Consider the following 21,493-nt stretch of genomic DNA (forward strand, 5'->3'; position numbering starts at 1 on the left):
GGTAAAAGCCTGCAAGAAAGAAGGGGCATTTGAGGTAGAAGATCTAGGTGTTCCTAAATAGATTGTAGCCAAGAAAACTGGCGTGTACCGTGGGATACGTGTAGAATATACGGATCCAGCACACAAGCTTGCTAAGAAGTAGACGTACTAAACTACTGCAGTTATTTAAACATGTCGTGAGTTCCCATATACAATGTTGAAAGAAAGAAAGAAGGGCAAGGAAGGCCACGATGCATTCTTAAGCCCCATTTTGTTCTGTGCACTTCAGGAATATGCTCCTTAATAGGTTCCCAATAGTTCTACTCTTGCATTTCTCAGGATTGAGCTACCCAGGATTTTGAGTGTGACTTTGTCTAACTGGCGAGAAGCTTACAGAGGGTTTGCAAGTTGGAAGGCAGCCAGTGTAATGGTTACCAAACACATAAGCTTTGGAGTCGATGCCAGGGCTTGAAAGGGAAACGTGGCATTTATTGTCCCTGCAACCTTCTGCCTCCTTCTCCACAAACTGGGAAAAGTAAGAGTACCTGCTTCCTAGGGGCTGGGTGCTCACGTGAAATGACCTGTGTAAGGCACTTAGTGCTGCACCTAGTATACAGTACACGCTCCATAAGTAGTAGCTAATGTTATTACATGTAATTTGTCTATTTTCAAGTATGTGAAAGTGTAAAAAAATAAGCAAATGATAGTTGTAGTGTAGAGGTTAGAGTAAAAAGTGTGGATAAAAGGAGGTACTTATTCGAAGACTACTTTCTTTAGTGATGGCGGTGGTGGGAGTCCTATTAGGGTGAGTCTCAGTTATAATCAACCTTAAACAACTTAGGAACTTGTGCTTAGTCCACTGCACAAGCTAAATCCACTGTGTGTAAAACTCCACCTTTAAGTCACCTCAGGCAGCTTCATCATACCTTAAAGGAGTTTAATAAAAGCTAAATATTTAACACCAGTTTGTTAATTCTTAGTGAGGGGTACAGGGAAGTGAGTTATAGTATATAAATCTGAAATATTTCATACATTTAATGTGAACAATTAAAATGAAAGAAATGCTTAGAACTGTCTTTAGCTTTTACCACCTAGCCAAGGTACATTTCCTTTGGTCAAATTATGACTGAAAATTTTAAAAAGGAGTTGAGATCAAATTATATTTAAGTCCAAAGGATTTACAACACAAGAAAACAGACAGGTTTCTTCTTACTATGGGAAAAGCACTTTGGTTAATAATTACAGATATTCAATTATTTACTTTAGTTAGAGTCACTAAGTCTGCCTGCCTTCAGCAAAAACTGCACCTCTAACAGGAATGTAAATCACTGAATTTTACAGTCTGTGAAAAGAAAAATACTGCACAGAGAAACAGAATTCACTAATGAAAGTGGCAAGGTCAAGTTGAAAACCATGCCAGATAGTTGATCCTTCATAATTCACATCCAGATCAGAATTCACTGGTTCAAAATGGAACTAAATTTAGCTGAAGAAAATAGAATTGAATGGTATTCAATAGATTTACTTAGTACTAGCTCTGTACTTGTTATTAGATCACTTATTAATCACAGTTGAATTATAAGATGTGGGTCACTGAAATCAATATATTCTGATTAAGAGTGAAGAATACAAATAGGAAAATAATAAAAAAAGACTGAATCAAAGGATGGAAATACAGTGGCCCAACTTCAATCAATGACATCGTTAAATGTTTCTTTTTTTTTTTTTGGCTGCGTCGGGTCTTTGTTGCTGCGCGCAGGCTTTCTCTAGTTGTGGCGAGCAGGGGCTATTCTTCGTTGCGGTGCGTGGGCTTATTGCGGTGGCGTCTCTTGTTGTGGAGCGTGGGCTCTAGGAGCGCAGGCTTCAGTAGTTGTGGCACTCGGGCTCAGTAGTTGTGGCTCCCAGGCTCTAGAGCACAGGCTCACTAGTTGTGGCCCACAGGCTTAGCTGCTCTGCAGCATGTGGGATCTTCCCGGACTAGGGATCAAACCCATGTCCCCTGCATTGGCAGGTGGATTCTTAACCACTGCACCACCAGGGAAGTCCTGTTAAATGTTTCTATTTGAAGCTTTTGGATTCTAGTTTGTTTATAATACGATTTCCCATGTGAGGAGGAGTTGGGTTAAAGAGAGCTTAAGCAGTTTCATAAAATTGTCTTAAAACTCATATAATTTTCTTTTCTTTTTAAGGGACAGACTCCCATTATCTTTCTCCAATGTAGACATTCTCAATAAATGCTATAAAATATTATAAAATACCTTATAATTGACATTAGGGTTTCCTAATTTACTATGAATTAGTCATTAGTATCCTAATGACTGAACTTTGACATAACTGAAGGTCAAGCTTTAACTCTTAACTCTTGATAGAAGAATTCTAAAATAATTTTACAACTTAAACAACAAATCAATTTTCTTAAACGTCAAAACATAATTATTATACCATAGTGAATGTAATATAGAAGTATAAGATATTCTACTGAATTTCAAAATAGGCAAAGCTCTGAAGGTAAGTTTTTCTTACTACAGTGAAATCAGTTTTATTATTAATTTGATCATAAAATTAGCACAATCTCCTATGAGATGCAAACAGTGCATACATTGATGAGGAAAAAAAGAAAAGAAAAATTACTGTAAATCTCAGCAAATACAGGTCACCTCATAGAAGTTTTGGTGTCCAGCCTTTTACCTTATACCTGTATACACGCACACACACACAAATGCACGTGTGTTGTGACTTGTATTGGATGAAAGCATACATGCCAGTTTCTTTCTTTCTTTTTAATGTTTTTTTCACGCAACATGTTATCTTTTGGTGGGTCCCGAGCAAGTTTATTTTGCTGCCTTGAATCTCCTTGTTCTACACCATTTTGCCCCTTGGACAGCACTTCCTCCAGACTCCTAAAAATCTAGGACTTACATATTCCATTTTCTTATTCTGTCTATAAACCTGTTTTAACATCCTTCATTTATAGCACTGAAAGTCTTGCTTAGGTCAACTTAGATTTTAAAAAGTCATCAGTGAAGTGGTATAAGAAGTAGGGGTGACATTCCAGGTACCAGATGATTGTAATTAGGGAAAGAAGAAATAAGGCAGCATTATCAGAGCCTGGAGCTCTTAAATCCACACTATGTAAGCAGGCAACTGTTCTGCCAATTTCAAGGGTGTTTATCAATCTGCTGAAATAAATTCTACGAGAGGAAGCAATGAGATTAGAGCTCGATTCACTTACAGGTATCTAAATAACCACCACCACTCTTCACTTGTGACTTTTTGAGTTACTAACAAAAAATTAAATCTCTTCAGAGGATTCTGAGTGGCTGCGCTTGCCACTACGTTTCTCTCAAAATCATCTAGTTTTAAACTCACGATTAGTCAATGATAACATCTGTGTTCTCTGGTTAACAAACTCATTAACCTGAGCGTATCTTCCTCAAATTTTCTGTCTTCAACATCTGTTAAGTGATGCCCAAAACACTTGTGCTGACTTTGGTGTTACAGTTAGGAGTTCAGGGAGAAAGATCTCAGTTAGTCAATGTTTCATTTTGCTTTTGTTCTTTAGGGTTCAAAAATCTTTAGAGGAGTAATACCAAGACTAGATACCACTGTCTGGTAACACTGATCAAACCAAAGGTCCCTGCAGCAGAGCACTTTCATCTGTTAAAGGCCAATTTTAAATGACAACAACAACTTCTATAAAAAAATTAAAAAAAAAAAAGATTTTATAATACCAGAGTTGAAAAAGAGTTCTGGAAATTTAATTACAAAACGTTATTCTACAGAGGAGAAACCCAAACCATAAAGAAGTTCAATGGCTTGTTCTTCAAGGTAGAAGATGAAGAAGACAATGAGAAAGATGACCAAAAGCAAAGAAGAATATAATAGGCGTATTACAGATCCAAGACTCTCTCTCAAGCCAGACTAGGGTTTCTTCTGCCACAATATAATTCTTTCCAGCCCTTCTCCACGCATATCAGAATAAAACCAAAACACGAATTTTACAACCTGTGTTACACCTATCCTTGCAAGGGTTTTACATTCTCTCCCTGAGGCAATCTGCTTTCATTTCATCAACCCTCCAATACTTTGAGAAAGCGTGTAACCAAGTCTTAATAGTGGTAATCCCTTATAACATTTTTTAAATGCCCAAAGATGAGGGCCTGAGTAGTATATCTTGAATGAAAAAAGACAAAATGAACCAGGAAAAAGCAGAGATCAGGATCAAGTTAAAAAGAGGATGGTGGTGCGTTTCCCTGGTGGCGCAGTGGTTAAGAATCCGCCTGCCAATGCAGGGGACACGGGTTCAAGCCCCAGTCCGGGAAGATCCCACATGCCACAACTACTGAAGCCTGCGTGCCTACAGCCCGCGCTCCGGAACAAGAGAAGCCACCGCAATGAGAAGCCCGCGTAACCATGGTTCTCTGCGGTCATAGTGATCAAACAGAGGGGTGTCTAGGAGCAGGGCAGGAGAATACTCAACATCTATAGGTAACTGATTTAGGGCCTCAATGAGAGTAAAGGAGAAATCAAGGGAACAAGCTGGGGCCAACTCAGTGCATCCCAGAAAGAGAGTTAAGGCTGTATGGCAGGCATTATCCAAGTGACCTCACCATTTTATCACTGTGGCTCCAGGAAAGGGGCCAGCTTCTCTCCACTCTGACCTCTGTTAACATGCTGGTTACCAGAGAAAGGCATGTCTTTGAAACCATGAGGTCCCAAATGTCACAGTGGTAGAAAGGCTAAGTAAACTTCATACTATGAGAACTTGTAAAGGAAGACCCTAACACTGATTATTTTCAATGATATTTTATTAACTCAGTATACGTATTTCAGAGAGGAAAGCTAGATAAGGAAGATAAATCCACACAAATTCCATAAATGACCTATTGTTCTTTGAATAGTATTGTTCTTTAAAATTTAGCAACTTTATAATGAGCATAGCTCTTTACATTTAGGTCAGAGGTAAAGCTGGCAGAAACCTAAAAAGTAATTGTTCAGAGGATTTTTGTGAGCATTAAATGAGCAACGTGGTTGAGCCTTGTCTGAAATATTAGTAAGTGATATATAAGCATTAGTCATTACTTCTGTTCTTGTGTGACTATGACCCTTTGAAAATCTGATGAAAACTACAATGCAAAGTATATCTTATATCTGGGAAAGCCTTAAAAGAGGAAGAATATTAAATATTATACTGCGCTGGTGCATTTCTCTACTGAATGAAACAAGTCATATTTTTGGAAGTACAGACAGCTGTATCCCGTATATCAAGCTGAAAATGCCATGACAACCACTGTTCCTAGGCAATTGGAGAATTATGTGTGTGGTCCACTTTCTATATAATAAATATAAGTGGAGGTAAAAAAAAAAATCATATGTTATGAGATAACCTGGAGGAAAAAACTAAAAAGGGGTATATTTCTTAAAAATTATAAATACATGCTCTATTACAACAACCTTAATGACTGCATAAAATGACTAGATTAAACTCATTAAGTGAAGCTAAGACCAAATATATACTTGCACATTTCAAAATCACATAACAATCTATCATCTTATCTGCTTGTAAAGCATGATAAATATTAAAAGATGAAATTGGGTAAAAGATCAAAAATGTCAAATATTTTTAAAGAAACAAATCAGCTGTTAAAAAACTAACACTCTAAGTATTAAATTTCACTTGCATAAGACTATATGGCAAAGAATTTCAATTTCTCAACATTTGAGTGTTTGCAGCAGAATGCAAAATGAGACCAAGTGAAATGCCCAATCAAGAGCATTCCTTATTGTGTTCCCAGCCAAAAGCCAATATCCTAAAGAAAACGAGGTGCCATGCTAGTAGCCCGGGAAAAACAATTCACTGTTGTATACTCACATAACCAAGCAGCAAAGCCATACCAAATATGAAAAAATGAAGAATTCTCCAAAAGGTTCTGTGAATTCAATGGGTCAAGATTACCTACAGCTTCTGTCCAACTCTTCTTCCTCTTCTTCAAATGTAAAATAGGCATAAAAGGTTAATTTGTCAATAATACTAGGACATCCTTTGGCCACTGATTTCATTAAATGTGCTCTTCACAGATACTTGGTCAGCAGACACGGGACGAAAACTGGATTTCTGAACTTAGTTTCAATCCCAGAATTCTAAGTCACTTTTAATTTAAGTCAATGCCACTGCATTTCCGACTTCTGTCATGTATGAAGTAAATGACAATCTTATGTGAATAACTATATGCATTTTATGCAGTAATACATGTGATCTAGTCCATGTAAATGACAGCATGAGCCAGCTCTTACATATGTTGTTGTGCAAATGGCATTTCACATCTTCAGGCAGAATCATGTTCAAAAAGTGCTTAAAGAGTACCAGGAAAAACTGCCAGAAATTTTCTAATTGGATAGTTTTCTCTTCCAAATGAACATTTCCACAGAAGACAGTGTATTTCACCTTTACAAAGAAAATGACACAAGACCTGAAACCATGTGAAAAGAGTACAGGGAGATTCAGGGACATGCAAAGGACACTGTAGCAATGACAGTAAACTATGTAGTCTTTAAAATATATTCTTTCGGTGGATAGAATTTTAGATGCAGATATGTTCCCCAAAAAGGTTAAGATAAATTATCTTACTAACTGGGATCATCACTGAATCCTCTTTGGAAACTGCACAATCGGTTGCCAAAATTAGCTCAGAAAATCAACAGCCTTTTATGTGAATATTTTCAGTTGATGCTCCAAAATCACTATCCAAATACCTTAATTTGCCAGTACTGAGAAATGCCTTAGAGGAATGAGGCAAATTATTAAATATAGACAGCCAAAAAGCATAAAATAGATGTGGTTGACAATATTTTTTCCAAGCTACAGATAGACTGACTTATCTGTAAGCCTAAGGCAAATATAATATCAATGATTACTTAAAAGAACATTAAGATAAAAGCTCAAAATGAATAAAACTGTGCTAATTATAAATCACTTTGTTATGCATTACCGTTATTTATCTCTCTAGCTCTGTTTTCAGGCACTACATCCACAAGAGATAAGCATTTGCTATTTCTAATATAATGTAACTATTTCCAACATTTTCTTTCTGCTTTATTGAAAGGACTCTTTGGGGGGAAAAAAAAATTGGAAAAATCAAAATGCGGTAGTTCTGTTAAACAGCGCACCCTTGTGGTTTATCTTACCACCTAAACAATAAAAATTACAGGATAAAGATATATCCAAAATTCTTCATGGACTTGGAAATGATTTTGCCAGGGTTTTTTCCAGTAATTTTTTTTCCCAGCTTGGTATTACTTTTAATCAGTAAAAATAGTGCCTTTTTAAAATTTCAAATTCAAAATGAAATTGTTAAAATAGATATAAAATGTCTACAGTGATAATGACTCTTTGATTTTAAATTTAAAAGAAGCAAACAGTAAAATAAGTAAAATTCATCTATAAACATATGTTTTGCTGAGTTTCCTGAATATTTTCATCTAACACTATAAAAAATTTCAATTCAGGGCTCAATTTTATTTATATGCATTATGTAATGCACACTACCTTTTAGTTATTAGTCCTTAAGCTTTCAATACAACCTTGCCAAAATTCTGGCTTTTTTGTAAAGCTTAAGAAGAATATTGCCAAGAATTACTTGGGCCAATTACTATAAAAGTAAATGTAAGCAATTTTTAAGTTATCCAAGTATTTCTGAAAATTTACCAGATCTACACATGAAATACTAAAATTTTATTGGACAGACATCCTCATTGTATATATCAATACTATACCTGACTGTGTGAAAGCTGTGGTTAAAAGTTTACTTATCAATTCTCTTGAACACCTACTATGTTACAGAATTCCTCTGTGAAACACAATTCCCACCCTCTGGTTTGGAAGAAAAAAAAGGGGGGAAATTTAACAATGCTATAAGCTTTAAACAATAAAATAACCTTAATGTTTATGTTTAGAGGATGGGGTACCCACGCCATAACATGTTATATCCATCAATGGAATATTTATTATGCAGCTTTTAAAAAGGAAAGCCCTTTATGTACTGATAAGGATATCAAAAATACATCATTCAGTATCAAAAAGTGAGGTATAACATAATGCATGTAACATGTGACCATCTGAGAAAAAAATCATGTAGGTTGAATATTGGCTTGAGTATATATAGATTATGTCTGGAAGAATATACAAGAAACTGTTAGTGGTTGCCTCTGGGCATAAGAATTTGGCTAGCAGCAGGGTAGGAAAGGAGAATTTTCACTGTATTTTCCTTTTTATATTTAGAAATATATATCATATGAATATACTACCTGCACATATACATAAATTAAAACAAAATAAAAAGGCACAAGAGAGACAAATTCAGAGAAAGTAAGATCACTCCATCTGATAAGGGGCTAATATCCAAAATACATAAAGAACTCACACAACTCAATAGCCAAAAAAAAAAAAAAATGCAATTAAAAAATGGGCAGAGGAACTGAATAAATATTTTTCCAAAGAAGATTTACAAATGGTCAATAGGTACATGAAATGGTGTTTAACATCATTAATCATCAGGGAAGTACAAATCAAAATTACATGAAGATACCACCTCATACCTGTTAGAATGGCTGTCATCAAGAATATAAGAGCTACGTGCTGGCAGAATGTGGAGAAAAGGGGATCCCTGTGCACTCTTGGTGGGGATGTAAATTGGTGCAGCCACTATGGAAAGCAGTACGGAGGTCCATCAAATAATGAAAAATAGAACTACCACATGATCCAGCAACTGCACTTCTGGGTATGTATCCAAAGGAAATAAAAATAGGATACTGAAAAGATACCTGCACTCCCATGTTTACTGAACCATTATTCACAATAGCCAAGATATAGAAACAACCAAAGTGTCCATGTATGGGTGAATGGACAAAGAAGATGTGATATGTTAAAAAATATATATATGTGATACACACACGTGCACACACACACACAGAGGAATATTATTCATCCATGAGAAAGAAGGAAATCCTGCCCTTTGTGACAACATGGATGGACTCTGAAGGCATTACACTAAATGAAATAAGCCAGACAAAGAATGGCAAATACTGCATGGTATCACTTATATGTGGAATCTAAAAAAGTCAAACTCATAGAAACAGAGGGTAGAAAAGGTGGCCTGGGGCTAGGCGGTAGGGGAAATAGCAATTGGTAAAAGAGGGCAAACTTTCAGCTATAAGATGAATAAGGTCTGAGGATCTAATGTAAAACATAGTGACTATAGTTGACAACATTGTATTATATAATTGAAATTCGCTAAGAGAGTAGAACTTTAATATTCTTACCAAAAAAAAAAAAGATAATATGTGAAGTGATGGATATGTTAATTAGATAGTGGGAATTTTTTCACAATGTATTTCAAATTACCACAATGTGTACTTTAAATAGCTTACAATTTTATTTGTCAATTATATGTCAATACATCTAGAAAGAAAGAGAGAAAGGGAGGGGAGGAGGGAGGGAGAGAGCGAGGGGAGGAGGGAGGAAGAGAGGGAGGGAGGGAGGGGGAAGGGAGGAAGGAAGGAAGGAAGGAAAGAAGGAAGAAAGAAAGGAAGGAAAGAAGGAAGAAAGGGAGGGAGGAAGGGAGGGAGGAAGGGAGGGAGGGAGGGAGGAAAGCAGAGCCCCCCACACCCACCAGATTGTTATGCTGGTAGAGGACCTTGAATGCCTAGAAAATAACAGCCAGCTATCCAAAGTTTCTGAATTGGGAAGTGACAATTATAAAATATAAATGTGGCAGCTTGCCACATTCTTTGTCTTCTGAAGACAAGAAGGGGCCAGACAAGTTAAGTACTGACCTTCTCCTTACCCTCCTGGCCCTGGATTTCCCTGAGGCATGTTTTTAGCAGAGGGAATGGAAGAAAGGGACAAGGAGATATTGTGAAGGGAGACTGAATGAAGGGTTGGTCACTAATTGGATGTGAAAAGAAAACTAAAGAACATCAAAGATGATCTTGAGCTTTTCAATCTGAGAGAAAAAAAGTGAGGTTGATTTTTAATACATTGATTTCCAGGTAGTGATGAGTCAATAAGCAACCGTGAGTTCAAACTGCAAGTGGAACAATATTGGGATTGGAATACAAAGCTGACGTATTCGTTTCATAGGGCTGCTGTAACAAATTGCCATGACTGGGCAGCTTCAAACAACAGAAGTTTATTCTACCATAGTTCTGTAAGCTAGTAGCCTGAAATCAAGGTGTCAGCAGGGCCATATCCCTCAGAAGGCACTGGGGGAGAATCCTTCCTTGCCTCCTCTAGCTTCTGGTGGCTCCTGGCATTCTTTGGCTTGTGGCAGAACCACTGCAGTCTCCGTCTCTGTCATCACACGGCCTACTCCTTTGTGTCTTTGTGCCCGTGTCTCCCCTCTTATACCAACACCAGTCATTGGATTTGAGCCCAACTTAAGTCCAGGATTATCTCATCTCTAGATCCTTGACTTGGATGTATCTTTTGGGGGGACACTATTCAAAACACTACAACAAAAAACTCAACAAAGAATAGATGTTTCCTCTGAAAGAGTAAATAGAGGCTAAGACCGTGGATTCAGGTACCTCCAAATTTAGAAAATGGGTAAAGGAAGTGGTGGCAAAAAAAATATAAGAGAGCTGAGATATAAGAAGAGAATTAGGACCAAGGAAGAAAGAAAGGACCTCCCTGGAGGTCCATTGGTTAAGACTCCATGCTTCTACTGTAGGGGGCACAGGTTCGATCCCTGGTCAGGGAACTAGACCCCATACGCCACACAGCACAGCCCAAAAAAAAAAAGGAAGAAAGAAAAATCAAGACCAAAGGGTGATCTACTCCATCAAATATGGCAAAGAACTTAAGAAAATAAATGCTGGGATGCCTGGGAAGGGAAGAATTCATACGAGCATACACATGTACATGTACACATACCCCCACACACAGAACCACAGCTTAATTGTTAAGAATGTTCGTAATGAATAAATTTTAAAAAGTGGTTCTTCAGCTTCACTAGGGAAAAACAAATAATTCCAGGTCCTACTAAACAATACATCAAAGAACTATCCAGATGTCCAGATCAAAGGAAAAAATAATTAGAAAATTATATAAAGATGTCTAGTTTGCCAAAGGCACATACTAAAAAAAAAAAAAAAAAAAAAAAATTAGTCCTTAACACGGGGGCATCAACTGGTCATAGAGCAGAGAGTGAGAATCAAAAGAAATGGCTTTTGTCGAGGTCACTGGTAGCATGGCCTAGAATTTTAAGAAGCTGACTGTTAGAAAGACAACGTACACCTCTTCAGGCTCCCAACACAAAGGACATTTACTGGAATAGATTGGATGAAGTCATCTGGAATAAAGGTTTGTGAGCAGGGGCTAAGATGTATTTCTATACAAAGAAAAAGACAGACTTTGGTAACCACTCATGAGTATGATAAGTTATACTCTTACAGTGTAGTTTTATGGTAATTAAAAATATAAAACAATCCTGAAAGTGCTACCTTTTAAATGATTCACTATGAAGAAATGCAAACTAGTTATGGCCACAAAATGAGGTCTCTGGGACCCTGATTTGGTCCCTGCCTCTCTCCTCGCTCAAGCTCTGTTTCTTGCACATGCCCAGGCTTGCCACAGTCCTGACATTCACCGCATCTTTTAGCGGGATTCCTCTTGCCTGACTACGGCACTTCCACATGCTTTTTAAGGCTGAATCCAACTACCAAGCAGTTACCCTGGAAAATTCTGTAGTAAATGATTCTATCATTTGAAAAAATAACTATCCTCCTGATGGGCAAGGTGAGACTTTATACCACAACCATTAGGCAAGAGAGCCTTATAGAAATAAGAAGACAGTTTAACAGATGATTTTCCAAATAACTACCGAGTTCCAACATTTTTTATGCTCATTTCTATCTAATCCAGTTGCTACTTTCTAAAGACACATATGAGAGCTTATCAATTACAATTAAAAACTATAGTTAAAATTTTTCTAAGGTTAAGGAAGTACAGAAATGTTTATTAGTTGGTTGAGAAGTGTTCATTTACTTGAGCATTGAATTTAAGCTTCCAAGGGGGAAATAAAACCCTTCAACTAGATACAAGAAAACTTCTCGGTTTCTCAAATACCTCAAAATAAAATTTGCTCTCAGAGTTACTTAAATCATTTGATTACAAGCAACAAAAGATATGGTCTCATGTTCAATCACATTTACTTAAAACTTCACTTATAATTCACCTGAATAAAGCAAGGAATGTACAGACTCCATAAGCATGAAAACTTGTTTGCAAATGGATTTCTACAAAACTGCATGCTCCAGGAAAATTTGGGATTAAAGAGAGCAACAGTGAGAATGTTTGAGAAAAAGGTACACCTAGAACAGTGCCTTGAACATAAAAGTATATGATAGTAACTACAATATATGCTATATAAAGACTCTTTTTTATTATAGAGTATTTATGTATCAGGCAGACACAAGGATTTCCCCCCTGAGAATCTCAGAGTCAGGTCAAGACCCGACTATATCTAGTTAGAAACCCACGAATGCAACATAAAAATCTGTTGCTGTTTAAAAAAAAAAAAACGTGTTCAAAACTAAGTCTTTCCATTCCTAATACATGCATCAAGCAAGAATCTCCAGTTGGGCCTTAATAAACCAGGACTTTAAGGTTTATGGATGATTTATTTGCTTGTATATAAAAGCTACTTAAAACTGACGTATTTATTCTTTACTGCATTGCAGAGCTCTACATATAGAATCTCTTCACAGTACCAACGTTATTAGTAACTAGTTATTCATCTTATTACATATTAGTAACTGTTACTATTAGCAGCCTATGTGGAAAAGGACAAGTTAGTTAAGAGGAAAAATGGATGGTCCCCCGCCCCATCCTAAAAATACAAAACAAAACAAATTTACGTACCTCCTCTGTTTCATCCAGACTTGCGGATTTCACCAAACAAGAAGCTGGCCTCTCCTGGATGTGAGCAAGGTCCTGGGGGGCTCTCTGAGACCCTGGCATTGGAGGCAGTGGAGCACGCCTCTTCTTGGGTGCATCCGATGGCAGGGTGTTTGAAATATACTGTTTGGTGATGGTATTGCTCCTCATAAAAGCTGGACGATGCTTACTTACTAGAGGAGTTGCAGGGGCACTGGCAGTCTAATAAAGAATGAAAAGGCAAAATCTACAGGTAATTCCAAGATGAAAAGCACGTGCACTTAAAAACAGAGTAGAAGAATCTTATAAAATGCTACATAAGAAAATACGTACTTGCTCCCGCTTTTTCTTACTGCGTTGAAAAAGGCTGAAAAACCCTTTATTTTCTTTATCCTTCATAAGGTCTAGGTTTTGTGATATTTGGCAGGACTCTAAAATAGAAGAAAGGCACCTTACTTTTGCTTGAGGGGTTATATGTTCACCTCCGAGGTGAACTGTCCCTCAATTACTTTCCCTTGATAACTTTATCTAATGATAAAAGCTACTAATTATGCTCTACTATGAACCACGAACTCTGCTCAGCACCTCATATTTTAATTAATTCTCAAAGCAACAAGCAAATTTAGTATTGTTCCTGTTCCACAGCAGAGGAAACTGAAGCGACTCAGAGTCTGTGTTTTATCCATAACTACCAACATTTCAGAAGTAAAAAGGACACTTTGAATTAAATGAGATATGAAGTTGCTATCATACAGTTTGTCCCTTTGTTGATTTTGAATTATATATTTTGTCTCAGAGCTAAACTATTCTGAAATATTTAATTCTCCAAAACATGATTCATTATAATTACTCAGCACTCTGTTAAATGTTTTAAAAACTTTATTTCTTTAATCCAGTGGTTCTGAACTGGTGGTGATCTTGCACGCACACACACGCACATCCCGCCAAAGACGTTTAACAAAGCTTAGGGACAATTTCGGTTGTCACAACTGGAGGAAGGGCGAAGAGAATGTGCTACCGGCATATACTGGTACGGGCTAGTGATGCTGCTAAACAAACTACAATGCACAAGACAGCCCCCAAGAACAAAGAATTATCTGGCCCAAAATGTCAATAGTGCCGAAATTAAACCACAATTTAAGCAGAATGGCAAACGTCAAACCTCAAAGTTGTATAGGTAATATTTCATTTTCTAAAAAGTGTTTCCTAATGTCAACTGAAAGGGCCAAAAACAATGACAAATCCAGTACTGCTGAGTCACCCTTGCCCAGACTGTCTCTAAATACCATTTCCCACTAAAAGGAACCATCTCAGGAGCCAATCTGATATGGTTTCTCCTGGCCAAAGTCAGGACAATTTGGGCATCATAAGAATATCTCAATAAATTGAAACATAGCACATATGTTTAATTCCATGAATTCATAATGATACTAAAAAAAATAACTGATTCTCATTGTCCATTGTTTTAAAAATTGATTAAGGGAAAGAATCACACTTTTATCCTGTCTTTTTTGAATGAACTCTATCTAGGTAGACAAATAGCTGACATAGGGAAATCTGCTTTTTTAGAAATATCTCAACTGATAATTAAAGGAATATTTGTAACAGATTATATTTATTTTCTAACTCCTAATTAACCAAGACATTGGCATTGATGTTCTCAGCAGCACTATTCACAATAGCCAAAAGATGCAAACAACTTAAATGTCCATCAACAGATGAATGGATAAAGAAGATGTGGTACATATATACAATGGAATACTACTCGACCATAAAAAGAATGAAACAATGCCATTTGCAGCAACATGGATGGACCTAGAGATTATCATACTAAATGAAGTAAGTCAGGAAGAGAAAGACAAATACCATATGATATCACTTATATGTGGAATCTAAAATATGACACAAATGAATCCACCTATGAAACAGAAACAGCCTCACAGATGTAGAGAACAGACTTGTGGTTGCCGAGATGGGGCGGGGGGGGGGGGGGGCGGGGGAGGGATGGAGTGGGAGTTTGGAGTCAGTAGATGCAAACTATTATATATAGAATGGATAAACAACAAGGTCCTACTGTATAGCACAGGGAACTATATTTAATATCTTGTGATAAACCATAATGGAAAAGAACATAAAAAAGAATGTATGTATATGTATAACTGAATCACTTTGCTGTACAGCAGATATTAACACAACATTGTAAATCAACTATACTTCAGTTAAAAAAAAAAGACATAAGCAAAGATTATTGATGGCTAACATCAAAAAAAGATAACTTGTTATTACAGGTCTCTTAATGGAAATACACAATACCATCCATGAAATATTCTTACCCAAAATATCTCACCCAAATCTGATCAAGTCTCTAGATTTAACAATCAATTTACAGGAAGCAGAGGATAAAGAAACATGTTAAGTGGCACCACGGGATGCAATCAGCAAAATTCTGAATGTGGGAAACACCATAAGACAAATGACCTGGTTTCTTCAACAGATAAGTTGCAAATTTTAAAGAAAGATAGAGAGAGACACAGGAGTGGGGATTTATAAATTTTAAAAACATTTCTCCTATGAAACACATATGGGTTTTATGGTAAACCACAGTATAATTTCAGTGACACTGGAGACAAAGTACTATATATTGACATTTGTGGGATATATCTGTAGCAGAACTTACAGCTCAATGTAAAGTCTTAAATACATAGCCCTTTCTTAGGAGTAAATGTATAGTCTTTTTATTTAAATGAAATGTTTAAAAAATTAAATAAATTATGACAAAGTAGGAGTTATTCCACGGAAGCAAACATAGTTAACACCAATAAATACATTAACGCAATTTTCCTCAATAAGACACTAAAGGAGAACTATATTTCACAGATTAAAACTTCATAAATCTGACGCTTCAGATATTAAATAAGCACTATGCATGCTATACAATTCTGACAATGCTAACAATTAATAATAATAGACACGTGGACAGCACTTTGTGGTTAAAGAGTTTTTCACATGCCTAATTCACTCTTTAGAACAATCCTGTGAGGTAGATGTCACAAGTTATTATTCTGATTCCTTTTTATAAGTTAGGGAATGTAAAGAATTGGAAGCAGATGGTACTATCTCATTACACATCTGAGGCCTTGGTGATGGTGACTAGAGAGTCTGAATAACTTGCACCAAGAAAAACAGACATTAAATAGTAGAACTGAATCCAGTATCCATTTAAAGATGATGTGTAATACCTCTGACTTTTTTTTTTAAGAAATGCTACTATTTCATTTTAAGATAGACTCCTCCACTAATTGAATGTAGATATACAATTAAATTTAGTTGGAACAGTAAATAGAAAGTTCACATGGTGGTGCAGTGCAATAACTATAACCAGAGTACTCATGTAGTTATTTTTGGTAAAGCAATTTCCAGGCACCTGGGCATCCTCTACTCTGGTTAACTCCTAAGTCTTCACCTAAAGCTCACTTTCAGGGATCACTACAAGTCAGAGTTAAACACTAAGACAAGGAGTTGAGCTTACTTAGAAAAGCAACTCAAATACTGTAGTTTCCTATTTCCCAAAGAGAGGCTGTAAATAATTGCACACAAAGTTCTAAGCCTTCTGATAATATCAGACAAAATAAGGAGGCAGGAGCATTTACAACATTTGGATTGACCCTGTAGACTTTGACACTGTAAAAGGAGCTTTTTTTACATCTTCCTATTACAATCTCTTAAGATTATGTTCACAACATTTAATACTCTGCATAACCCACATACTTTTTTTTTAGCTGGAGGGGATATTAGAAATCAATGCATTCAACACCTTCAAACTGAGGCCAACAAGATTATGGAATTTGCTTTCGGTTATGTATGTAGAGACTGGCAAAGTTAGAAGCAAAAGCCAAGTACAAGTAACAGAATGCTGTTGCTGGAAGAACCAGAGAACACTTTTTCCTACCTCTAGATTATTATAGAAGTGGAAGGTGAGATCTGCACAAATAAGGCCATTTGCCCTATCAGTTTGCCAAAGAGCTTGAAAGCTAATGTAGTGTCAGAATTAACATGCCTATCTTCTGATTATTAGCCAGTATACACTTCACAAACATAAGAATTTTCAACTCCTTTGATTAGGCTAGTCTTCATGACAGCCGCTAAAAATAAATAATCACACTATTACTGATGTGGGCTTAATTCTTGGAATTGAGAGGCTCATTGTGTTATAAAAAAAAATGGAAGTGGTAAAGAAAGAAGATTCCAATAATCCAATAATGTATAATGTGTACACTTTATTAAGCTTTTTTTAGTAGGGGGTAATTATTATAGTAATCAATTACCTGAGCCTATCCTTATTTAATGGGGAAACAGATTTCCAGACCTTATTATTAATGGCTAATTTTTAATAAAGTTTTCCTCTATGGAAGTAATATATTTCCATTAAAAAATTCTATACTATAAAGAAAAGAAGGATATATATAAAACAGACCTACTGTATAGCACAGGGAACTCTACTCAATACTCTATAATGACCTATATGGGAAAAGAATCTAAAAAAGAGTGGATATATGTATAACTGATTCACTTTGCTGTACAACTGAAACTAACACAACATTGTAAATCAAAAATTTTTTTAAATAAAAACTTTAAAAAAAATAAAGAAAAGGAGGATGAAAAAAATTCACCCATAGCCCTACCACCTAAAGGTATCAACTCTTAAAATTTTTATGTATTTCTTTTCAGAAATTTCATGTAAAAGCTTTTTTTAAAACATACTGTATTAAACATTTTAAAAGCTTTAAAAGCTGATTTTAGCATAAGCACTTTCCATGTTATTACAAAATATTCACAAACAATTTAATGGTTGCAAACATTTCCTATGATGACTATATACCCTTATTATTCTGAATAACTGTTTCAAAAGAAATAATCTGAGACTCTTCCATGGAACCACCAAGTTATCAGTGTATGTACACAATAAAGATCGTAGCAACATCATTTTTTGTCTGAGAGTCAAGAATATGTTTTTCTTATTCTTAAGATGATATTAATTTTCAAACAATTATTGAAATGTAATTACTGAAATTAAATTCAGAAATCAAGGTAGGGGGCTTTAAACTATTTTTCAGGAAATAAAAACCAAAGATTTTCTAAATTAAAATCTTTTACAGAATGTACATATTAGTAATGATAAGAAAACAGGTAAAATTAGCAGCTTGTTTTCAATTTACCCAATAGAAATAGAGATTTCATATTATAATCTGTTTCTACTGATTCATGTGTCTTACCTTGTAAAGATGACTTATTGAAGGCAGTAACAGAAGTGGCTACAGAAGGAGGGGGTAAAAGAGGGTAAATTGACTGAAAAGATAATGTTTGTTCAAGTATAAAACATCACTGAGTTGAAATAGTCATCTATGGATTATTTAAAGCCACAATCTCAGGATAAAGTTTGAAGTTCTCTATACACAGAGGATGTAAGTAATCATTCTTCACTAAACTTTTATTTCTCCTAATAAAACAGATTTGTGTTGAATAAACTTGCATTTATCTATCAGACATCATAGAAACCAACATTATCTAAAATCTCCAAATTTTCATACATTATTTCTATAGATTTATACTCCAAGCTATTCCTATTTAGAAGATTTATGTAAGTAGACTGATTCATTTTATAAGCCAGTAGATTTTGGGTGCTGAACTTAGAAAAAAATTTGTCAAGAAACTCCCAAATTTGAAAGATAATTAAGACTCAGACAAATCCATGGTGAGTCTATTGTAATTCACACTTCTTTAGAACAACAATGACTTTACATGTAAACTTTAATTTTCTGTTTAAATCTTAAAACCACAAAGAATTAAGTTAAATTACAGCCCAAATATTCATAGGTAGATGGAAAGGTGTAAAATGTGGATGACAGCTAAGAAAGACGTTTTTATTCCAATTTGAATAACTGAACTCAAGTTACATTTTATTACTTTTAGTTTTCTCTTCTTATTCCCAGTGACATGTATTGACTTTACTACAGGATCCATTAACGTGCCATTATGAACTTGAGAACACTTATACATAAACACAAAACATGCACATATATGCACCAAATGAATAACATGAAAAGTCTACTTACCTCTGCTGACATCCATGGCATATAATTCTCTCAGTCCCAGCTCATTAAGAGATTTTGTCAAGTCGAGGGGCTCCTGAGACTGATAGTCCTTCAATAATAGTGTATGTAATGGATCAAACTCACATTTGCTGCATATAACAGGGGCAAGTTCTTCAAGTGGTGTATGTGGGCTAACTCTCACTATCGTCTTCTGCGTTTTCTTAAAATTGATCACTACTCTCACAGTTTTCTGAAACACAGATTAAAGCCAGTTATACCATGATTTACTGAAACAAACTTTCTACAATGAGATAATCTACAATTATATATTGGTACGATAAACAGTATTTTTCTACTTTGTTGTAAAATTTTCTTTTTGATTAATGTTACTTCCTAAATCCAAACCAGATTCTTAGAAATAGTTTGCTTATTAAGTAATCTAGATTAAATTCATAACTCTTGTAAAGTATTAAGTAGATTTAAATCCAAAAAGAAACATAAAAGCCTCATATCTAGTCCTACAGATGTTTTTGCTTTATTCCATATAATATTTACTATAAAATTAACAAACATACATAATAATAGAATTATATATGTTTTATTCTATTTTTTTTAGTTGAGAAATATTTATCTTTCTAATGGTCAGTTGTCTCAATGGGAAAAAAAGGGATATTTTAATTAAGACATTAACATTTTTGAACTTCTCTTATTTGAGGTAAGATAAATGAGTTAATCCATTATAAAGAGCTTAACAGTGTCTGGCACATTGTAAATTATCAATAAGTAAACGTTAACTATTGTGACTACCTATTGTTGTTGTCACTATTATTACTACTACTTTGGTTAATTTTAATATATTAGTAAAGAATATTATAATAGTCCTCATTTAAATATTTAATACTGCTAATTCAAAATTATTGAGAAGATTTTAAGCATCTCCACATTTTAATGTAACTGAATTAAATTCTATATGTAAATGGAATTTAGAAACATGTGACCATCTTAAGTGAAACCTACAGATTGCAGATCTTCAAAGTTTAACATGTATTCATAAAACTAAAATACCATATATAGTCCCATGTTAGCATAAATAATACTATTTCCATTTAGATAAATAGCATGTATATCTTGCTAGAAAATAGCCCAATATCCTGGTTAATATTTAATATTCATATTTTATAGAAAGCAAATGTTTTAGTATTGTCCAAAAAAAGTTAATTTTTTGAAGAAAATATGAGAATGTATTACTCAAGTCATATGTAAATGAACTACTAATTTAATATGTAAACCTTTATATATTTTGTGAAGTTAAAAATCGTTAATATCATTCCTAATGAAAGAGTATTTCTAGAAACCCATAAACTTCTACCCCTGTTGCTTACAGAAAAAGAACAATTTTATAAATAAAGGAGAATTGATATTAGAATCACTGTGGTTAAAAATTTTTGCTTAAAATTCATACATCACAGAAAACTGAGCCATCATGTAGCTCAAATCAACAATAATTTAAATAACTTACAACTACGGCTTACCAAGTACAGAGAAGCCAAAAAATTATTTTAATAAATTCTTAAAGGAATTTGTATTAAAAGAGTATAAAACCTTTTTTTAAATATAAACACTTTTTAAAAAAGTAACTTAAAATATAGATCTTTCATAATTGTCAGATTCTGATACTGTCATATAGATCACTATAGAGCATCTAAAATCTGAAGTATTCCCCAAATTCTAGTTAATCCAAGGATAAACAACTAAGAGAATCCTAAACAAAGTGGCCCAGGAAAACACAATAGCCATGTTTACCTCAAATTTGACCAGGAAAGGCAATTTTATTTCATTTGCAATGAGCTACAGATAATGACTAAAAAAATCAACTTAGTATTTTAGCTGTGAGATACCAAAATCTACAGTGAAACTCTTACCTCTGGTATTATAGGTGTAGGTTTTTTCTTATCCAAAATTTTTGGCTTTAAAATTACTTTTTCTACCTCCAACATTCCTATTGGTGTGTTTGGCTTAAATTTAATGGGGTTCTTTTCAGCTGACAGCAGATCAATTGTGTGACTTGATGGATTTAAGTGATACTGTGCACAGAGGAATATCAACAAGTCCATCATAGGTTTACTGTAAAACAAGAGTAATGTTGATCATAGAACAATTTCATTAACTGTTAAATTTATTGTTTCAAGCATTTTTCCTAGGGCCTCTTGTCTTCAGTAGATAAAACAAGGCTGCAAAATACTATTTGTGAAAGCGGCTTAAAAATCTAACTACAAGATATTTAAGCAGACAAAATTATAATAGTTTAAAACTTCTGAATAGTATTCAAGAGAGCTTGGATCCTTGTGTTGGTTTAAAAATTCTGTGTATTTTATCTGCCAAATTGTCTTCATATCACAGATTTCAGTAGAAGGAAAAGCCCTTCCTTATCCAAAAGCAGTCACTTGGTTTAGCAAATGCTCCTTTACAATGTCATTTGGAATATGAG

The 21,493-nt window shown here is 34.9% G+C and overlaps 1 protein-coding gene across 4 annotated transcripts in view; it reads right to left on the bottom strand.

Annotated features, from left to right (window-relative positions):
* Nucleotides 1-21,493, bottom strand: part of COBLL1 (cordon-bleu WH2 repeat protein like 1) — a 146,116-nt gene that overhangs the window by 27,894 nt on the left and 96,729 nt on the right. For 3 of the 4 annotated variants that reach the window (XM_061184569.1, XM_061184561.1, XM_061184578.1), the window contains exons 4-8: nucleotides 20,928-21,129; nucleotides 19,027-19,255; nucleotides 18,187-18,225; nucleotides 13,247-13,344; nucleotides 12,899-13,135 (exon numbers count right to left, since the gene is read on the bottom strand). In XM_061184569.1, the coding sequence (XP_061040552.1) occupies nucleotides 12,899-13,135; nucleotides 13,247-13,344; nucleotides 18,187-18,225; nucleotides 19,027-19,255; nucleotides 20,928-21,129 (805 nt within the window). The remainder of the gene's footprint in view (nucleotides 1-12,898; nucleotides 13,136-13,246; nucleotides 13,345-18,186; nucleotides 18,226-19,026; nucleotides 19,256-20,927; nucleotides 21,130-21,493) is intronic. The other variant, XM_061184588.1, reaches the window with a different exon arrangement.

Source organism: Eubalaena glacialis, chromosome 1 (assembly GCF_028564815.1).
Source record: "Eubalaena glacialis isolate mEubGla1 chromosome 1, mEubGla1.1.hap2.+ XY, whole genome shotgun sequence".
Taxonomy (NCBI): domain Eukaryota; kingdom Metazoa; phylum Chordata; class Mammalia; order Artiodactyla; family Balaenidae; genus Eubalaena; species Eubalaena glacialis.